Genomic DNA, 20,774 nt, shown 5'->3' on the forward strand with positions numbered 1-20,774 from the left:
GGGCTATTCACAACAGATTCTCCCACTACGGAATATGCTGTTCTGTACGCACAGTTGGTTTGGATCCAGCTCTTTGCTTCCCCCTAACATTACCAGTTTTATTGAAGTGATCAACATAACGCCATATGGACTTGGTGGATGGTGCCCATGCACACTGATTCTCCAGTTGGAATCGTCGTTGGACACCAACAAGGGAGCGTGATTCAATGAACCAAGTCACCAATGAGATCTTCTGCTCCAACGACAGTCTATGGTCCGCTATTATTATACTGGACTATACAACCTGAAACAAACGAAACAAAACAGTGTAAAACATTGTAAAACGTTGTTTCTTGTGTATCCATTTATGTTTTTTACTATATTATTCTTAAAATAAATTTTGTAGCCGCTAGAAATCACGGCTTTTTGGGTGAAACACCCGGTATTATTCTTCAACCTTCCTTCTTTACGTTCATGTGCTCTGTTCAGTTCCTAGAGTACTTAAGGGGATGAGGGTCAATTTCGCACCAGTTGTGCATTTATTTCAATATTGTCCGAATGGGCAATGCTACTGAGGAAAAAAGCTGGTGTTCAATAGAGTAAGAATTTCTCCACATGTTGCAAAGTGTTTTTTTTAAGTTGATTATTAATCTAGATACGATGTTTGAAAAATATGATGAATAAGAATTTTCAGATACACATGTATTCCTTATGGGAAATCAACTTCAACTTAAAGTTACGGGTAATAAAATGGAAGTTTCGACTTTTCCGCCTGTCAATTACTACTTCAGTCTGTCCTTTCTCCGTTGATATATTTTTCTATGCCATCGGAAGTTTGATATTCCCAAGAGAACAAATAAAATAATACTTCCATAAGAGCAATGTATTTCTCCTTGCCTCCTACGGCCATCCTGGCAGTGTTGCCAAACCTGATGCACATAAAAGAGCTAAATTTCACCGTAAATGGAGTAAAAACTTTCAAGGAACTAGATTTACGAAACTGGATAAAGTGCCTGCCTCCTGGGGTAATTTTAGGTGCCAAATGAGTGGAGGTGTGGGTGAGGGGTTGCTGTTATTACCGTTAGCTTTAAAGTGATGGCAATTTATTCTTAGTTTTCACCGTCTAGACCCACCCATCTCAGAAATCCACCGATGGTCGTATGGAATCGAAAATAAAGTATTTCCGGATAACAATATTACGTCCTCTTCACGTCAGCGAAGACGCTATAAAGAAAAGTAGCTGGGGATGTAAGAGGGGGTGGGGCGACGCAGCCAATATAACAATATCACGTCACGTGCAAAATGTATACTTATGACAGAAGTTGTCTTTGTAAGCCGGAGCCAGTGATGGCATCATAGTGGGGCAGGGTCGGGTGCCATAGTTCACAGTAAAACGAGTGCCCGAAAGAGCCAGATCTGGCACCAAAAGATCGAAGCTGGCAACAGTGATCGGCAGCTGCCGAAGAGAGAAGGATCTAGGGGAAATTGTCCCTCCCCCCTTAAGAAATTGTTTCATAAGCTCCCATGTAAAGTTCTAGCTTTCGTCCGACAGCATACTGCTTAGATAGATCTACCTCTCTCATTCGACCCTTCACACTGTAGCCCTTGCCCTCAAACACAAAGCTTTCCATTGTTTCCAGTGACCAAAGAAAACTAATAGTTTTTGTATAATGTCTAGCTTTTACCAGGAGATCAACATGGCGACTTTAACGCAATCGACGAACGTGAGTGAATACAAACTTACAAAGTTACTTCTTTGTTTCCCCCAGCAGGGGGTCTCATGCACGTTGGGTGAAGTAACACTGCAGTACTTGCCCCCAGGGGACCTTTGACCAACCAACCTTCATATGTGGTTCTCAAAGGTCTATGGACATGTGCAGTCCTTCACATCCCTTTGAGAGGGTAAATCGAGCCGCTGTCAGACGCTCGAGGGAAGAATCTCATAAAAGACATGCAGGTGATGTGCCGGGTGCTAAAGAGTCTTCTGCCATTATGTTTCCAAATACCTAAGATAATGTTTATGAAGGCTATACATCCACCATGGTGCTTCTCCAACACCGGTTGGCCATCACCGCTGGCAATGGGTTCGGGACACTGCGCCAACTGATGACCTGCGATCATAATACCAGAACCTAAACAGTGTTGCTAAGTGTTTCTCTATCGAAAGAGCTATATATTGGTATAGATGCGTCGATGGTCTGCATTCTACGTGGAAACCTTGTAGACCAGAGGTGTCCAAACATTTTTTTCTGCAAAGTGTCAGTTAACTACTTGAGTAATTGATTGCGGGCCGTATTAAGCTGGATGCACACTAGATAAGGCTTAAAGTTTGGCAAGCACTAATGCGGGCTACATAAAAAGCCATGGCGGGCAATAGTTTGGACAACCATGATGCAGACTATGACTACACGTAGACAATGTAATCAATGTGGCATTGGACAGGGGGATGAGGGGAAATTTTCCCCGTTGTTTCTAATGTTTGGCATCCAGGGGGAGTATAATTTTTTCATATAATCTGTGGCGTATGCTGAATCCAAGATCTGGGTTATCATACATGTGCTGTAGTGTTGGGATTGAAAAAAAATCGTAGGGGCCTCTTCATATTTTGGAATTTGTGAAGTCTAGTAACGTAGTATCCAATTATGATCCTCATGTTAATAATGCAAATTAGCAATCACAAAATAACAGTAATAATAATAACACAATTATTTCTGTTGACCCATGTTCAAAGACATGGGAACATCAAATGCAGGAATAAAATATTTAGGACCTACGTATAACGGAAAAAGAGGACATTATGAAAGAAATACAATTATTGATATGAAATTCTCTACCTTGTGAAAACAATACTGAAATATAGAATTGGCATGGTAATATTTAAGACCATGTTTTAATTAACTAGCTCTGTGATTAAAGCAGTGTTAATAGTTCGATATTTGGTGATTTTATTTAATTTTATGCTCGCTTTCTAAGATATAATCCTTCTGTATTTTAATCTCCGTGCTTCAGGCCTTGCAGGTAGCCTATCTAGCCTAAAATATACCCACCTGATACACATATACAATTCATATAATAACCTGATGCTTGAAGAGTAGTGACTTGAATTTAGCTTCCCACATATAATATACGTACAGTCACCGGCAATAAAAATGAGACACCCAGATCAGGGTGCGAAATCATTTAAGACTGGTGGGGTGGAGAAAGATCTTAATCTACAAACCCCTTTCCCAACAAACATACATATAAATTATACGATATACATATTTATAATGTTATTAAAAGTAAAAATAAATTACTAAATTAAAAATATATTATTATTAATTACCCAAAAATAAATAAATAAAAAAAAAAGGTAAAGTGCTCCCCTGTGCATAGCACCACGCCATGAAGGCGTATAGGGGGTGTGGGGGTAACGCCCCACACTTTCTTGATCCGGTCGTGAGTGGGGGTGATGTGATCAGCATCACGCCCCTGACCGCCTTTACCCCCCAGGGTTTCCCCCAGGTACCCATGTTATTCGACGCTGGGTGGGCGCCGGGGCCGCTTCCAACCTTAGAAAAGTTCCCGGATTTGAACCGGCCGGGGATCGAACCCGGGACCTTGAGCATGGTAGTCAGACGCGTTACCGACTGAGCCACCGCGGCAAATGTTACTTTTAAATATATCAGATATTGTAAAGTAGCAAACTACGTCCTTTACTAACTGGTTCAAGATGTTAATAAATTATGAAATAGTTGAAGTGGATTTATTATGTGTAAGTTTTTATTAAGTTTTTGCTTTATGTTACTATAAATCAACTAGATTTCATTGTTATTATTGTTTTGCATTCTTGTTTTATTTTTATTGTGCTTATTGATGTAGATTTGTTAATGATCTCTTGAGAGAGAAAAAGCATTGAACACTCGCAACTACACTAATTTGGGTGTATGTATTCGATATTTTTCTTAGTACAGTATATTTGAAATTAAAAGTAATTGCTTATCTTTTGTTTGTTGTAACAAAAACTCTACCCCTCCGAAAATGTTTGGTTGGGATTTTTGAGGCCAAGATTGTTGGTGGATGGGTAAATCCCCCATCCCCCCAGGATTTCGCACCCTGACCCGGATACTGAGTCTGTGGCGATAGCAGAACTTTCTATTGAAAATTTGCTATTGAAGTTGGCTCATCGCCGTAAAGTTAGGCAACACACACACCACATTGCATGGAAGCCAGTATTTCAGGACCTAGGTGTCTCGTTTTTATTGCTGGTGACTGTACATACTGCACTATTATTACATTAATTGATTCCGTTTATTATACTTCGTTTGTTTGCCATTGTCTGATCGTGAAGATTAGGATGAGTGAAGAACATCCATGTCCAGACCGGGATTCGAACCTCGGACCCATGGCGTCGTAGCGCGCTCTCCTAACTACTCCCCCATAGAGAGCAGCCATAATTAATATACCACTGTGAAAATTAACCTGATTAGCAAATTGCACTTTGCAACGTGTGCATTTGGATAAGACTCATTCTGACGATGCATTCGCCTCTGTATCAAGTTAGTCGGAAGTGCATCGGAGTGGCAACACTCGGGTGTACCGATAACCACAAGTGTTTGTGTGGACGAGAGGGTAGATGGAACATGTAGTTTGTGGTATCATGCACAGGTGTTGCTGCGAAGGTCGCGGGGTCAGCTCAGGCTTCCAGATTACTTCGCCCACTTCTGTTTCTTTTTTTCCCCTTTCTTTTTTATCATCTTTTTCTTCTTCGAGTGCTTTTCGTTCCTGGCAGGTGGTCCGTTAGATCTCTGGAAACGGGGGGAGGCATTACAGAACGATCCAGTGGAACATCTGAGTGTCACACTTCTGCATTGTAAATATTCGTTCAGCTTTCCAGGAATGTCGACTTGAACTCTCAAGGAGCTCTGCAAGATGTCAAAAGAAAATACTGTCACTTCAATGCTAGAAGTTACTGACAGATTCTGGAATGTCATCGATCGAATGGTCATTTCTTGTCTATCCAGTAGGAGTTTGAATTTTGATAGTTTCGATGAAATTATTGGGATCTGATCCTTGAAAGTTTCGATGCAACTTTTGGAATCGTAAATGCACATTCGGTAGCGTCATTCTACGAACATTTCGTTGATTTTTTTAAACTATTCAAACAATAACATCGCAGTAAGGTGTCTCATTGTTTCACCAGTTCGTCTCGATTGTCGCGAGTAACATAGAGAGGTAGAAAGGTGAGGTGAAACAGGCAAATATAAATAGGAAAGTTGAAGTGTTTATAGCGTATCGGTATGGTTTCTCCCTTGGGCACTAGAATGTCAACATATTGCAGTAGCTTTCCTATACGCCCTGGCCTAGTCTGCGTACTTTATTTAGCGCTGTGAGTCGTAAGTTACTCTCTCCTCTGTCTGCCCGTCTCTCTCTGTTCCGTTTCTTCTCTTGGGGATGTCTTTCTTTGCTCATAATATCTGAATATCACGGTAAATACCGAAATATATATATCGATGTTACGCAATGTGTCAATTTGGTGTACGTTGTATGTTGCCTGTCAAAGTGGTTGATCTAAGTTAAAACTTTAACGTGAAAATCAACTCAATTGAGTTTGCGACTCAGGGGCCTCGCCACAAGGAGTGCGAAGGTTGGCTTCACCTCGAATGAACCTCAGGCCACCCAAATATCCTACATGGAAATTTTCATAATTGCACATAGAGATAGATATATAGAAAATAAAGAAAGAGCAAAGGGGATCAACAAAGAGCAAGATAGGTACACAGAGAAAGGGCGAGAGAGATAAAAGACAAAGATATGAAAAGAGAAAGGGATCAAAAGAGATCAACAAGAGAGAAAGAATGAAAGAGGATGAAGAAATAAAAATAAAGAAACAGGGGAAGAGGGGAAAAAGAGATAGAGGTACAAAGATAAAGAGAGGGAGAAGAGAAGGAACAAGAAAGAAAGATAAAGAGACGTAGGAAGAAGAAATAGAGAAAGGAATGAAAAAGTATCTTAGCAGCGAAGCATAGCCTATCTGAAAATAAATCTGCGCTGGCGTACGCAGAAGGGAGCTGATGGGACTACAGCCCCGAATGAGATTTTGAAAGAATCAAAATCTTCAAATGAAAACAGTAAAGAGTTCGAGTAACCAAAGTGGTAAATCCACTTCCTCTCCCCTTCAACCATGAAATTATCCCAGATTACAATTATTCTCTCTGAAAAACGTTTAAAACGAAAAATAGGCAATTACGAAATATTTTGTGTAACCCGCTCCACATAGAACGCAACCCTACCCGAAAAAAAAAATCCTGCTTACGCTAATACCCTTCCACTCACTGAAAATAAATTTTCTGACGACATCGCAGTGATTATTATTGTGTGTTCAACTTGTATTTGTTATTGTGTGTTTAACTTAGCACACCGAGGATTCTGTATATCGTAATGCTTGAATATCCTCTTACATGTAAAGAGCTTCGAATAACATCCGGGCGAACATGTCATTTTTACAACATACCGTACTGGACAGGTTAGGTTAGGTGCAACAGGGTGAAGGATGGTACAGTGGGATCCATGAGTATCACCGTGCAAATTTCCCATCACCATGTCGGGCACTTTATTTGATCGAATAAGAGCTTCAAGAATTCAAAGAAAACTCAAAACAAGCTGTTGACAACTTCTGCACCACCATACATAAAAATCCATCGTTTAAAAACACATAGAATGTAAGATAATTTTTTTTGATAATAGTTATGGACAATTTGCACGGTAATAGATACTCATGGATCCCACTGTACCAGTGGGGAGCAGAGGGGAAATGCCTTCCGCTCGACGAACGTCCCATCAAACAAGAAAAAATAGAAAAATAATGCTCTTTTAGCTCAAATAAATACCTTATTAAATGATTTTTTAATGTGGCCCGGCTGCCCCCAGAATATACTCATTACCTTCCAACTATTTTCTCTTCTGTGGCGTCACTGAATAGTCCCGAGAGGAGACTCGTCTCGTATCGTTCTTGGTCTCGGCAAAACTCCTCGACGAGGATAAATGTTAACTAAATTAAATTGATGAAGGGATACCCACAAATATTCATGGCCACACTAGGACTCGAATCTGGAACTTCGATGGAGAGAACGTGAGTTCAGCACTCGATCATCAAGGCGACCGTCTCTGTTTTTCAACAGCTTTCTTGGTCTGGCTACCATTTCTACTTAGAGTAAAGTACAGGGTTGCCCGGTAGAAAGGTAACAAAGTATTAAATATTTTGGTTACATTTTTTGGACCACACTGTACAAGTCTTGCTGATTTTGTAATACTTGTTTAATGATTGTACTTCATGTAGAAATTTACACTGCAGATAGTGTCAAAATATAAAATTATTATTTTTTCTTTGCAGGGCCTTACCATTGGTGACTTTCGTTATAGCTATTGTATTTAGCACCGCCGTCGCGAGGCAAGTAAGTATCCAAAAATTTCATTTTTATTTATGCCTCTTGTAATTTCACTTAGGCTATTCTAGTAAAGTAGTAATGTTTTGTTTATGACCAGGAATATCTTCACGGGTTTCCGCGATGCCAAATGATATCTTTGGTACTAGCAGTCCCAGGTTCGATTTTGATGGCATCACCAGCTATTTTGTTTGGTTGGATTCGATGGTGGACGAAATCATTGCTGTATCGCTTTTTCTTTGTTTCGCCGTCTCTCGTTCTTCCTGTTTGTTAAGCTCTTTCTCTTCTGTGTTGCATTCTCTTTTTCTTTTCTATCTTGCATTATCTCTTTCTCCCCGTCTTTACCTACCTTTTGTTTCTTTCCATTTCAATCTCTCTTCCTCCCCCCCCTCTCTCTATGTGTGTGTGTGTGTGTGTGTTTCTTTCTCTCTTGCACACAATCTCTCACCTTATCTCTTTTCTATGTTTCCCTATCACTTTGTTTCTTTCATTTGCTTCTCTTTCTGCCTCTGTTTTGTTCTTCTTACTTCTCTCTCGTATTTCTTCTCTTCGACTCCCTCCCACTCTCTTTCACTCGATGTGGGTGTTATCCCTGTTCCATTAATGATTCTTCTATATTTCTTCTTTAAAGCTATTTGTGTCGGTAGAAAGCTTTAAAAACATAAAAAAGAAAATGTGATAATTTTCCAAAACAAGAATAGAGGTACTTCTCTGAAGACTAACGGTACAATATCCTTTATTAGCAAGCAATGTTGGTGAAAAGAGAGATACAACGAAACATGTAGAATGGTCTGTTGTAAAATGATGGTGATGAATATCTCGGTTTGTGTATTTCATTTCAACTTCAGATTGAAAATATTTTGCTGCTTGCGTAATAAATCCGGTAATAGCGTCCACAAAGGAGAGCGCCAAATTTCTCTTACTAATAATATAACTCGTTCTCAATTTACAGTAGCTATCTTCGCAGAAAATTACGTACAAAGGGAAGCACTTTCACACTGGCCTACGGGGAAGCGAAACTTTAAATCCGACCCTGGGCAAGGACGTTCAGTAAAGGAGGAAGGGTGGGGGGGGGGGGGGTAATGAGGGCACAATCCATCCCGGAAAACGAATGTCACAGGTATAATTTCATTTCAGTCAGAGTAATTTGTTAATTATTATAAGGTTATTGCAGGAACATTGTGTCTTCAAGCTGAAGGATTTTTTTTAAAAGGATGTCACTCTATTTTACGGGACAATCTGCCTCGTTTCCTCCTGGCAAAAACATACTTGGACCTACCTAGTCCATGCAGTGTTTCATCCACACACCCCACCCAAATATCCTCAACTCTCCCACTGATTTTTCACAAAGGCCCAATTTATGGTCATTTTGTCTCTAAATAAACCCTTACACAAACTTCCACCCTCCAAGATGGAAAAGTCTGAATAAACCCCTGCGTCCATGAACCAGGGTTTAGCATGCACCCCCTCTCCCATGACAAACACAAATAACACAAGACAACAAGAACAATAGTTGCAATTTAATATCCTTCACACAGGAGTGTGTTTCATTTCAAGTTAAAGTGCATTCCATTCAACCGCACCATAAACAGGTCGCACAGCTGCGGGTATTCCTTCATTAAGCTTCCTCCCCTCCCCTAGCAAGCGTCTTTGATCCGATGCTGTTGGCATGAAAACGGCCCCCGATTTCTCCTTTAAGTGCAGATACCAATTGCAGCATCCCCTCTGGTTCGTGTCCGTCAGCCACCGGAAAAGGGGAGGGGGTTTAATTTTAGTCTCGTTGAGATTGGTTGCGGCAGATAAACGTTCAAGGGCCTCCATGCAGAACTACTTAACGCGGTTTGTCTGATTGTCTTGAATACGTGTTTCCACGTGCCATTTTGTTAGGCTCTTTTTTTTTACTCCCTGCACAACTGGAGCGTCTTCTAAGCCCATATGGTACCGGAATTCTTTAAGCAGGCACACATTGCTTCTTGACATGTTGAGGAACAGACTCCGTTCGCTTACAAAAATAAATAAATTACCGTGAAGGTTGCTAAAAATATATTATTAATGTCAGGATTTGTATGTAATAATATATTTTTCAGGACAAAAATAATAACAAATGTCGGAGAACTACAATGTTGGAAACGATAGGACTGATTTCATTAAACATTTTTTGAGGTATTTTACACATTTTTTTGCCAGATTTCTCAAATGATTCCTGCTCATTCTGGAATGGTGGCTGCAAGTTAACAGTTCAGTGGTAACCCTGACGAAACATCCTAGAAAGCCACTCTAACGTTCTTTTTTTTAAAAAAAAAGAAAAAGAAATGAAAAAAAAGAGAAGCACATGGATGAAGGAAACGATCGAAGACTACCAAAAATATTATTACGTATTTTGATATATTTCAGTGATTCATTCTACATATAATTTTACATATTTTTGCTAGACAAAAACCCACACATTAATTATTTTATTTCGCCTATTAATTTCGGTGACTCGTTGCCAGAGTGTGAATTATTGGGAGACACCATGAACTCACCCCTGTTATACTCGAGTAACCCTCGCAACAGAGAGTTGATCTTATCTCCATAACAATATATTTAAATCATAATTTGTAATTCAAATATTTGCCTAATATATCGAGAGGAGGGGGGTTAGGGCGACACTCTTATAGAAAATGTCATCGTTCATTTCAAATTAGACAAAGAATCAAAGAGCTTAGGTGATTACTAAAGGAAAAATGCAGTTGTCAGAAGAATGTGGTGTAAAATGCAGAAACCAGGACTCAACTTCAGGTTTTCATACTCTACCACTCGAGAAAGTTTCAAAATTCAAAGAATGAGATTTTATGCATCTTCTTCACTAAAATTACCCCTAATTTTCGAGGATTTTTCTTGAACGAGGCGTGTACAAGTAACAAGTAATAACTATAGTTCATATATGAACTTCAGCATGTTAAAAAAAATAAAAGAATAGGTAAAGTGCTCCCCTAAATAATATGCACCACGCCATGAAGGCGTATGGGGGTGTGGGGTTAGGGCCGAAGGTGGGGGTGGTGTGATCAGCACCACGCCCCTGGTCGCCTTTACCTCTCAGAGTTTCCTCCAGGTACCCACTTTATACGACGCTGGGTGGGCGCCGAAGCCGCTTGAACAGGTGGAAAAAATTCCGGTTCTCCCCCGCCGGGGATCGAACCCGGGTCTCTCACATGGTAGTCAGACGCCGTAACGATATTTAAATTTTTTTTTATTGTTAAAGGAAATACCCCCTACACGGAGGTATCCCCCACCATTCACACTCTTTCACTTTTACGCTTTTCAATTGTTACAGTTTCTTAGTTTCTTATCATCTGGACAAACACAAATACCCATGCCTTACCCGGGACTCGAACCCGGAACCCCTGGCGTTGTAGCGCGCTCTCCTAATCACTCCGCCGCGGAGGTCGACATCGACTGAGCTACCGCAGCTGCATTATTCAGCATGCTAATGGTGTTAAATATGAAAAGTAAAGGAAAAACACGTGTCGGCTATCGAGTAAACGTCTCTCTTCAAAGATATAATAAAAAAATAATAAATTGAAATAAAAGTAATACATTATTATTATTATTGGTTTATAATATTTTTTGGCTACTATTATTTTTCTACCATTGAATTTTATGTCGACGGCATGACCATCCCTACCCCAATTTCTGGTGACGCCCAAGGTACGAAACCTAGGTTCAATCATTTGGGATGGCTGGGTTTGGAGAAAAGTGGCAAGGGCAGCAAAGGGTTGGGCCGTAACGTGTTGCAGTTTCAATTGTACCTTGATATGTTTCGTGTGACAGGAGCACATTTGGCCTCGCGCATCCCGTCCCGAGTGAATTAACGCTACGGTGGGATGGGTCCTTGTCTTGCTTCGAAATGCTCCCACTCGCCGGGATTGTGTCGACTTCCTCGCCGGACGGAGACACCCTCGCTGTTCAATCAGGAATGAAAATTGACTCGTCCCAGAGGCCTTGTTGCCCGCTGACACCATTGTCTGGCCGGAATGGGTCTGGGGGGACGTCCCACGGTCTCCTCAGGTGGATTAATATTCCCCGTGTGTTGGCCGTGCAAAGTCATTGTGTGAGGACTGTACATAACGCTACGTGGTGTAGGCAATGTTGCCAGAACCAGGAAGTGAAATTTCCCTTTAGTAACTACAGATTTATCAAAAGCTTTTTTCCATTTGTTAAAAAAAAAATAATGATGATCACAAAACATTATTATTATTATTATTATTATTAGTTGTGGAATTATCAAGAAGACTTAGATGGGAAGGCCCTGTGGCACGAATGGGGGAGGAAAGAAGAGTTTACAGGATTCTTGTTGGGAAACCTGATGGTAAGATACCTTTAGGGAGGCCAAGGCGAAGATGGAGGGATAACGTTGAGAGGACCGAAAGGAAATCGGAAGGGATAGAAAAGTTTGGATTGATCTCGCCCAGGATAGGGACAGATGGAAAGGCTCGTGTTGTTGCAGCCATAATCCTTCGGGTTTAGGAAGTCTAGAGAGTGAGTAGTTTTGGAATTTTTACTATCATTCCCAATGCATCACAGAAATAACTGTTTCACACAAGTAACAGATTAGAGAAAATGAATAGGGAATAATGATGATAATTATTGATAGCAAATTTCCCATTTTGCGAAAAACATACGACAATTATCACAAATATAAAGTTCATACTTGCAGACTTGCTAGCATAACTTAAATATTATGTTATACTGGGAAGAAAGCGTATTAAATGTTTCCAAGCCAAATTTTACATTTTTTATCGTGGTTTGTTCTTTTTGTGGGGGGATAAATTACGTAACGAAAGAAGGGAACATGCGTTTCAAACTTTAATCAGCTTGACGTTCATGTTAACCCGATATCTTCAAATTACCATTTTCAAGTAAAATTCTGTCTAAATTTCCCAGCACAGAGAAACATGGCAACACTGGGTGTAGCACTCACTGGGCGATTTAGGCAACCAACGCACGTCCATGTAAGCTTGATCAAGGGAAGTTAAGGTTAAGGGTGGTAAAGGAAATAGACGGGGGTGATTTTTATTGGGGTGATAATTCTTAACTTTTTATTGTCACCATCTTATTAGAATTATCATAAAACTTGGGTTATGTCTGCATTCAAGAAAGCATGGTAAAGGCAAGTACTTCGACAGAAATGTATGTTTGCAATATTCTTAAAAATAGAAGCTTCTTTACGAGTGTCTCTTGAGTTTTATCATTGCAGTTAGCCCAAAGTGGAAGAAAAGTGACGTACAATAAAGCAAGAAAGGATTCAAGAATAGACTTCGATACTTAGGCGGAATGCATAACATTTAGGCTTCAATGAGTCAAGTTTAACAGCGGCAGAAAGATGAGGGGATGCTGTATGCACTAATATCTTACATATAGGATGATACACTTTTTCTTGGATGATTGAAGAGGTTGCGCCCCGTGTCACCACCAGCTAACGACAGCCGTGGTATCAGCAATGACTTCCAAAAATCTCACTCGTTTCGAAAAATCGTCCGCGTCTGTGGCGAAGCTAGAGGTCCCAGGTTCGAACCTTGATGAGACAGGATGTATCATTGTGTTTGTCCCATACATTTTATCGGTTCATTCATCCTTATCTTCGCGATGAACTAAGTATGTAGATAAGCACATTAAAATAGCAGAAGTAAAATAAAACAAGGAATACAATCGTCACTAAGAAATACATTTTGATAAAAATCCGTTGCTGAGCAGGTCCCACTTTCTTACCCCAGGCTCTTTGTCAATCAAAGAGCACAACATTTTTAAACGGGTTGCAGTGCACGTAGGATAAGACTACTTAACGGTCGAGAGCGTAAATTGTGTGGACGCCTCTGCGTCTGACATTCCATTGGGAGATTGATAATAGGATTGTTACAACCGAGAAGTATCCGTGGCTTTAGGAAAGATTCAGTTCGCATTGCACGTATTGCAGTCGCTAGAACGAAATCTACCCAACCTTCAATATGACCAATGTGGAAAAACGACTGCAGAAATATTTAAGATGGGGACATCGAGGGCCAGAGTGGAACGTGAAGAGCACAGAAAAATTTCAGAAGTTAGTGCAGAAAATATACGCGCACATTGGCGGATTTAGCGGGAGGGGCACTGGACCACGTGCCCCTCTCAGAAGTGATGACTGAGTATTATACAAAATGTGGTTAGATATATAATGAACAAATAAGGTTCGACCAATCCTTTTCCAGGTAGTAAAGGAATAAACAGAGTTAAGAAAAAATATATTAATCTTGACTAGATTTTAGAGACAATTAAATAAGTCGACAACGGAAATCTAATACGAAACTCGTTAATTACAAGGCAACAATAACGTTACCTAGTTGGCACAAGGAGAATGTTTATCTAGACCAAATGTTTCCAAAAGTGTCTCAGGCTCGTAACTTTCTTTTTGTAATAGTTGTTATCAGCGGCGGCTTAAGGGGGAGAGCCGCCGTGCCATGGCACTATCCTCAGAAGAAACGCATACCTAGCTCAAGTATTGTTAAATTAATACATTGATAGTTTACAGACAAGGAGATTCGAATCTTGCAATCGGTCAAGCTGACGTGACGACCGCCCGAACCACAGACTAGATATGAACAGCCCCAACCTCCTCACTGCATCGCCAGCTGCTTCGTACCCTCCGTGCCCTTTTTCGCCTGGCACAACAAGGGAACTTTCGCAGTGTTGACACAGTTGCCATCTTCAGAGATAAGTCGCTAAATACGACGGATTTGTAAGACCCGTTGGGGAAGTAATTCGTGAAAAAGGTACTATCTACTTTTCTGCCAACTTTTGGAGAAACGAACATAGTATTTTTCCAAAGTTAAATGAACATTTTGATAACAGATAGATGCGCCTAGAGGGCCATCCAGATTTTTTAAAAATATAAAAGTAAAAAATCCTATGGTGATGCGAGTTTCCTTTGGCATTTCGACAATTTGTTTTTACATCAAATGTCTAGAATATTTTCAACATCCAGTTGGAATACGTATGCATGGGGGAGGAAAAGTTGAGACGATTTGTTTTCCCTTGCTCTTGTAATTGTGTTTTTAGTGAAGTGTCCTGTAGTGTATAAAGATATGTGAAGATGAATCGTATTGTGTTATATTACTTAAACGCACACTGTTTTCCACGTTACCAAACGAGGATAAATGTTTTGGCCAGTGAGGCAACCTCAAGGAGGGGGCGGGGGCATTTTTTTCGATATCTTGATCACGTTGGCACTACCCATCATACTTGCCCGGCCGCCACTGGTTGTTAGTATAAATAAACGTAGAAGTACTTCCGTTCCATTTCCCAATGATCTGCTAATGCTATTATCTTATGATCACAGGCTCCTGAGTTCGTTTTCTGGAGTTGCATTACACAGTGGTTCGGATTCCACTTTTGAAGTCCCGTCCCGATTAGTTTATCTGACCGCAAACTGGACCTGAAACTAACCCTCGCAATTGTCTCGAGAATATAATGTTTTTTTTATTATTATTAGGAAAGTCTGCACATTATATTTCCGAAGTTATGTCTTTCATGCTTACAACATATTCTGTGAAAAATTTCTTGTTCCGCCTATGTACGCTCATACGGTAATATTGATGTCATTCTAGTCAAAATATTTTTTGAGGGAACCAAGGGTGACAGCTACTTTTCTCGGGGATCATGACCCCCCTGTCCCACCCCCCCCCCCCCATTTCTCGTTTCTCACTGCAAGGAATGGCAGGATTAGATACAGTCTACTATATATAGAATGCCAGAAAATCACATTGTCCGATTCCATTCTCACTCTCAACGCAAGGCCTATGCATTCAGGTCACGGAAAGAAGTGGGAATTTTCGCGCCCTTGGAGAGCAATTGACGAGTGCACCGCTAACAGTAAACACCAGGCGAGAATAACCTGCGATTCATTCACTCCTTTCATTTTGCAATGCTCGAGATGCATCCTCCGTCCGTCTGACGTCACCGAGCTACGCGTTACGTAACACTCGGGAACCAGCTGCATTATGCATGTATGGCCAGACGCGTTTCCTGCATTCTTTGGCGGGAAGCCGCTGTCTGGGTCACTGTTTCTGTACGTCAGTCATGAAGTCCTCTCAACACGTGTGAAAATTCGAGCGCTCTCCACAATTGTGTTGCAAGGCTCTCTCGGCTCAAGGAGAGCTTTTTTAGCGGGATGACGTTGAGGTGGTCAGTTTCGAGATGACGCCAATGATGATCCGTCTTTCACTGCAGCCCCGTCCCGTGTTTTCACGCTACACTTTCAAAATTTGGACTACATGAAGTCTTTCTACGTAGATATATCGGGGGGAGGGCCAAGTGCCTCCTATGCGGGAGCCCTTGCGCAGGAATATAGTGCATAAATGTACCACTCATCGTGACCTGTACAGCTACGTCCAATACATATATTTACCGGAAATAAAACACCGGAACTGCGTGGATGTAAAGCTTTTTCGTTGGTTTCTAAACATTAAAGGGAAATTGTTTCTCGGCCCGGAAGTGACGCCATGTGGCAACAGCAGCAACAGTATAAATAGAGGGAGGATGTGGATCAGAATATTTATCGCACACTTGGAAGTTCTGATGCTGGGAAAGCTATCTTTGCTCGATTCTATTTTGAGTGAAGCAGGAAGATTTGCGTAAACTTCGCTGTCTTTCACACCCATTAGGTTGACAGGTATCCATTCTTGAGCATTGTTGATTTTTCTCCGGAGAATGATTCGAAGTTTAGGCATTATTTGTTCAATATTTCCTCCGTCGAGTTCCACTCGGGGTCTGTAGTCGGAATGGCATGGCATTCGTCTTGGATCCTGTGCCGAGGTGGGCAAATACAAAACGGAACCCGTACTCTTTAATTTCTCCAGCAATCTTCCCGCTGTGGTCTGCGATAATAATGGTTTTCGTTGGCGATGTCGTCGACTGAACTCGCTGGCAACGCCTCGGTTACTTGCACCTGAGACAGAATCATTCACTGCAACAAGAGAACAAACCAGTAATTTTTTATCGCTTGGAGTACGGTGCAGAATGAACTTTGGAATTCGGAATATTTATCATTTCATCGGTTGAGGTCAAGCCGATCCTATTTCCCTGCAAACTAGACCAAATAGTAAATTATCCTGAATGGCCTATTTTGTCAATGATCACATCTTGAAAGGTTTAAGTCACGATGGCGTACCGAGGGAAAAGGCAGGCGAGGGTTCAAATACTTACGAAATATTACCATATTGAATTATACAAAGCTGTTCGTTTATTGGTGCAGATGGAGTAGAATTTTGCTCAAGAAGCTGTACCAACGGAATGTTCAAAAATTGCAATATGAACCAAGATCTTGAAGTTTGTTTCTACACATTGTAATGTATTGTTTTTTTTTGACGTAAATATAATTACTCAAACAACAGAATTCAGTGTATTCTGCTACTCCTTGTAGCAACAATCATATAAGAGTCAGGACCTGTCAGAGCGATTTGTTTTCATTGGGTGACACGTGGTCAGAGCATCCAGTGTCATTGGCGCTGTTTTCTGGCATTCGAGACTGGAGCCCGCTACAGTTTCTGTATTACTTCTTTCTGAGGAGTTCTTCGATCGCCCTCACGTCGCTGGGTCAGCGCCGAAATTTTGGGGTCTCCCACCCGGAGCTCGCGACCACTCGAACGAAAGCGAAAGGCGAGAGCGCTAACGATTTGGGTGCACAGGAGCCCATTTTTGACAAATATGAAGCAAATCTAAGGTAAACCTTTTAAAGGTATAAAAGGTAACAAATTTCTGCCCCATGACGCAATAGCCCTATGAGGGCCAGGGCCTGCCAGGCGGATTTGAGTGACGCGCGTGGTCAGCGTATCGAGACCGGAATCCGCTTATACAGGGTGGCGCACGGGAGTGGGAGATTTTGATAATGTCGTAATGCACAGTAATAATATATATATTGTTACATAATTCAGGACATAAAAAACTACATGTATGCCATTTGCAAAAAAACAATACATAACTCACGTTTTGAAAATAACGTCCTCTAAATGGGTTATCATGTCAAGGAACGGCAATTTGAACTGGCCTGCAAGATCGCCAGATCTGAGAGTGCGTGATTTCTTTTTAGGGGATATTTAAAGGATCGTGTGTTTACTACTGGTCCTCATACACTGGAGGAACTAAAGGCTGCGATATGTGAACAGATTCGGTCTATCACTGCGGACGTACTGCAGAAAGTTATGACAAACATCCATTCCCGAATGCAGGAATGTTACCTCAGGGAGGGACGCCATATTTACCATCCTCTCCCGTGCATCCGTATTAAGGAGTACACGTAAAGTTATGAGAAACGTCCATTCCCGAATGCAGGAAGTTTACTTCAGAGAGAGACGTCAATTAGAAAACATTATTTTCAAAAAGGTGAGTTATGTTTTGTTTTTTGCAAATGGCATTCATGTACCTTTCTTATATTATTATTGTGCATTACGGCATTATCAAAATCTCCCACTCCCGCGCGCCACCCTGTATAAATCACTGGCGCAATCATTTCTCTCCAAAACAAGTAACCAAGGTGAGTACCATAGTCAAGTTACTTAATTAAACACAGCCTACTTCTAATTAATTCTCAATAACTGTACATAACAATTAGTACTGTCAAAACACCTTTTTTTCTGGAATTCCCTTTATACTCGTACTCGTAACTCTACCGTAACAGGAGTAAGGGCTAACCACAGTGACGATAGGAATGGGGCAGTATAACATTACTTCCCCCTCCCCCCTTTTTGGTACATGGGCACATTTTCCCACGGCCAATGCCCGAGGCACACGTGTGCTGATGCTGCATCTTCTTGAACCTCATCTTCTCGTCTCGCACCTGGAAGAAAAAATGACAAAAGGTGGATAAAAAATAGAGAAAAGACATCCGTGCGTGCTTGCCTTCCGTGATGTGACGTGAATCGAAGACGAGGGCTGCTTGGGTGGCGATTTCCGAAGCTTCCCGATAGATTTTTCATTGTCGGTGGGAAGGAATCGGCGAAACGAAAAAAAAGGGAAAGAAACAAAAACAAATGAGCAACTGTACCCGTTGTTTCCCTTGCATGTAATGGATGAACCGTGTCCTGGAATCGGACGTTTCCTTGGTTTATCTCAACGCTGCGTTTTCAATCACTGCCACCAGATGGATGGAGGTACCTGCCCACTGTCGACAGGTGAGTGCAGTGTTTCCAAAGCGAAAGAAACGCTGGATAATTTAAGAATAACCCAGGAAAAAGGTATTCTTTTCTTATGGCAAAACCATTAGAGAATAACATACGAAGGACACACAATATATTTGAATGCAATATTTTACTGATATCCAGTTACTTATTTCACGCTTCAATCTTCACCTGTGAAACTGACAACTGTAATTCCAATCCCTATCTCTGAGAATATATTTGCTATTTATTATTATTAATTACTGAGGATTTGCCGTATCATAATGTTATTTTGAAGTAGAAATGTTGTGGGGAGGATGTATTTATAGAAACAACAGTACAGGGTGGTCCATAAGTGTAGACACGTCCGTTTAAAACAAATACGAATGGGGAATCACGACCCCAACGTCATCATACATGATATAAAAAAGGGGGCTAAATCTTTTAGGGTACGTCACCAACATGGTAGCCATCTTGGAGTCGCCTTCAGTTTCTTAAATAGAAAAGATGGCCATGTGACTATCAAAATGGGCTATAATTTCACGAGAAAGACGTTCGTTTGCATAATTTCAACATAACGTTAACCCTTATGCTTATTGAGCCATAATGTTTTCCGTTGTTCATAAGTGAGGAAGCAGCAATTTAAAACAAATACGGATAGGGAATCATATTGATACATGATATAGAAAAGAAAGGTAGAAGTTGTTAGTGCATGTTACAACATGGTGGCCATCTTGGTGTTAACTTCATTTTTTAAATGTGAGCATCAATCAACATACGAAGAAACAGATCTCCCACCGTTCTGTGTGTGGTGCAGGTCGGACAGATATGCAGTTGAGATAACCAGAAGAGAAATATGTGTCAGTGTAGGAGCTAGGGCTGTTCCTCCCGAGACAGCTTGTCGTCACTAAGCAAGATGTCTGCGGAGGAACATATTTATCGTACATGTCCTTCTCTTTCTTACCTTTATTTTGTGATGTACTTTATCACGTCCCCGTTTGGAGTTTCCTTACTCAAGTGCTATTGCTACTCTTCCCTGACAGGACGAAATTTGGTCCATAGACAATAGCTAGGCTGGATAACCAAATGAGTCTATTACTATATTACTCTTCTGTAGTAAAGACATGTCATGACGCAGACACACAAACACATTTCACTACTGGTTTTTATCATCTTTAGTGTTTTATGACATTCCTTATTGTTTTATAGCACTGTGCTAACTGCTATTACAAGGATGAGCGCAAAACTAATTTGTTTCTTCAACAAGTTTTGTCTTGTGTTAACGGCCATCTTGAAATGCGCCTTCTTGGAATCAACTTCATTTTCTTAAATGAAAAGGTGGTAATGTGACATATCAAGGGTTAGATTTTTACAACAACCTCGGCAATTTCAATGTAACTTCAACCATTATGCTGTTTGAATACCCAAGTGTCACACTCACATCTTGTTTCTTTGGTGGACGACATTTTTATTCTTTCGTGCCTAGTCATTCTGCCTAGTAAGAAGTCTATGTAAAAGTCAGGGTATAACTTACACTGCTTTGCTGGAAAAGTTCTGAAACTGTCAACGGTACATCACACACTTCTCCCAACAGATGGACAGGGTTTACAGCGTTGCAACATTTTTGTGCTCCTCGTCTGAACTTTCCGTACGAAAGTAAACTGTCCACTGACCACCGATTCCTTTCGGCGTGGGTGTCTTTACAAGAATTGGCAACATCGAAAGAAAGGGACGTTAAGAGGAATGTAAGGTCCGACTTTCTCGGAGTTTTACTCCCATTCAGTGGCGGCGATTTTGTTTCAAAACTAGGGTAGCAAGGTGCGAAAACTAGGGGGGGGGGGGGGGCAAGAACAGTTTACTTGCCCTTGATACATAAGGTTTAGCATAGTTTGGGAGCAAAAGTGGAAAAAAATTGGGAGGGCAACTGCCCCCCCCCCCCGATTGCCGCCACTGCTCCCATTGCAGATGAAATAAATAGATCGGATATATTATTGGCGTGTTTGACCTACAATCTAGGAAAATGCTTGATTTATCCAATCCCTGTTGGCTAAGAAATTGTATAATTGGGACTCCAGAATACGTCAACAAAGCTTCAGCTGGAAGAACAGTCGAAGAAAGAAGAACTGCCACCACAAGGCTGTCTGTCATCGCTCTGTTGCGCCATGTCCCCTTGTGACATCACCAGAAACCCTTCGCATCGATA

General features: G+C 41.0%; 1 protein-coding gene across 1 annotated transcript in view; it reads left to right on the forward strand.

The window, feature by feature from the left end:
- Ppn (proteoglycan-like sulfated glycoprotein papilin) overlaps positions 1-20,774 on the forward strand; it is a 326,401-nt gene that overhangs the window by 113,509 nt on the left and 192,118 nt on the right. Inside the window, exon 2 of the mRNA XM_083119653.1 lies at positions 7,352-7,412. Within this exon, the coding sequence (XP_082975779.1) occupies positions 7,352-7,412 (61 nt within the window). The remainder of the gene's footprint in view (positions 1-7,351; positions 7,413-20,774) is intronic.

Source organism: Lepisma saccharinum, chromosome 3 (genome assembly GCF_977018435.1).
Source record: "Lepisma saccharinum chromosome 3, izLepSacc3.1, whole genome shotgun sequence".
Taxonomy (NCBI): Eukaryota; Metazoa; Arthropoda; class Insecta; order Zygentoma; family Lepismatidae; genus Lepisma; species Lepisma saccharinum.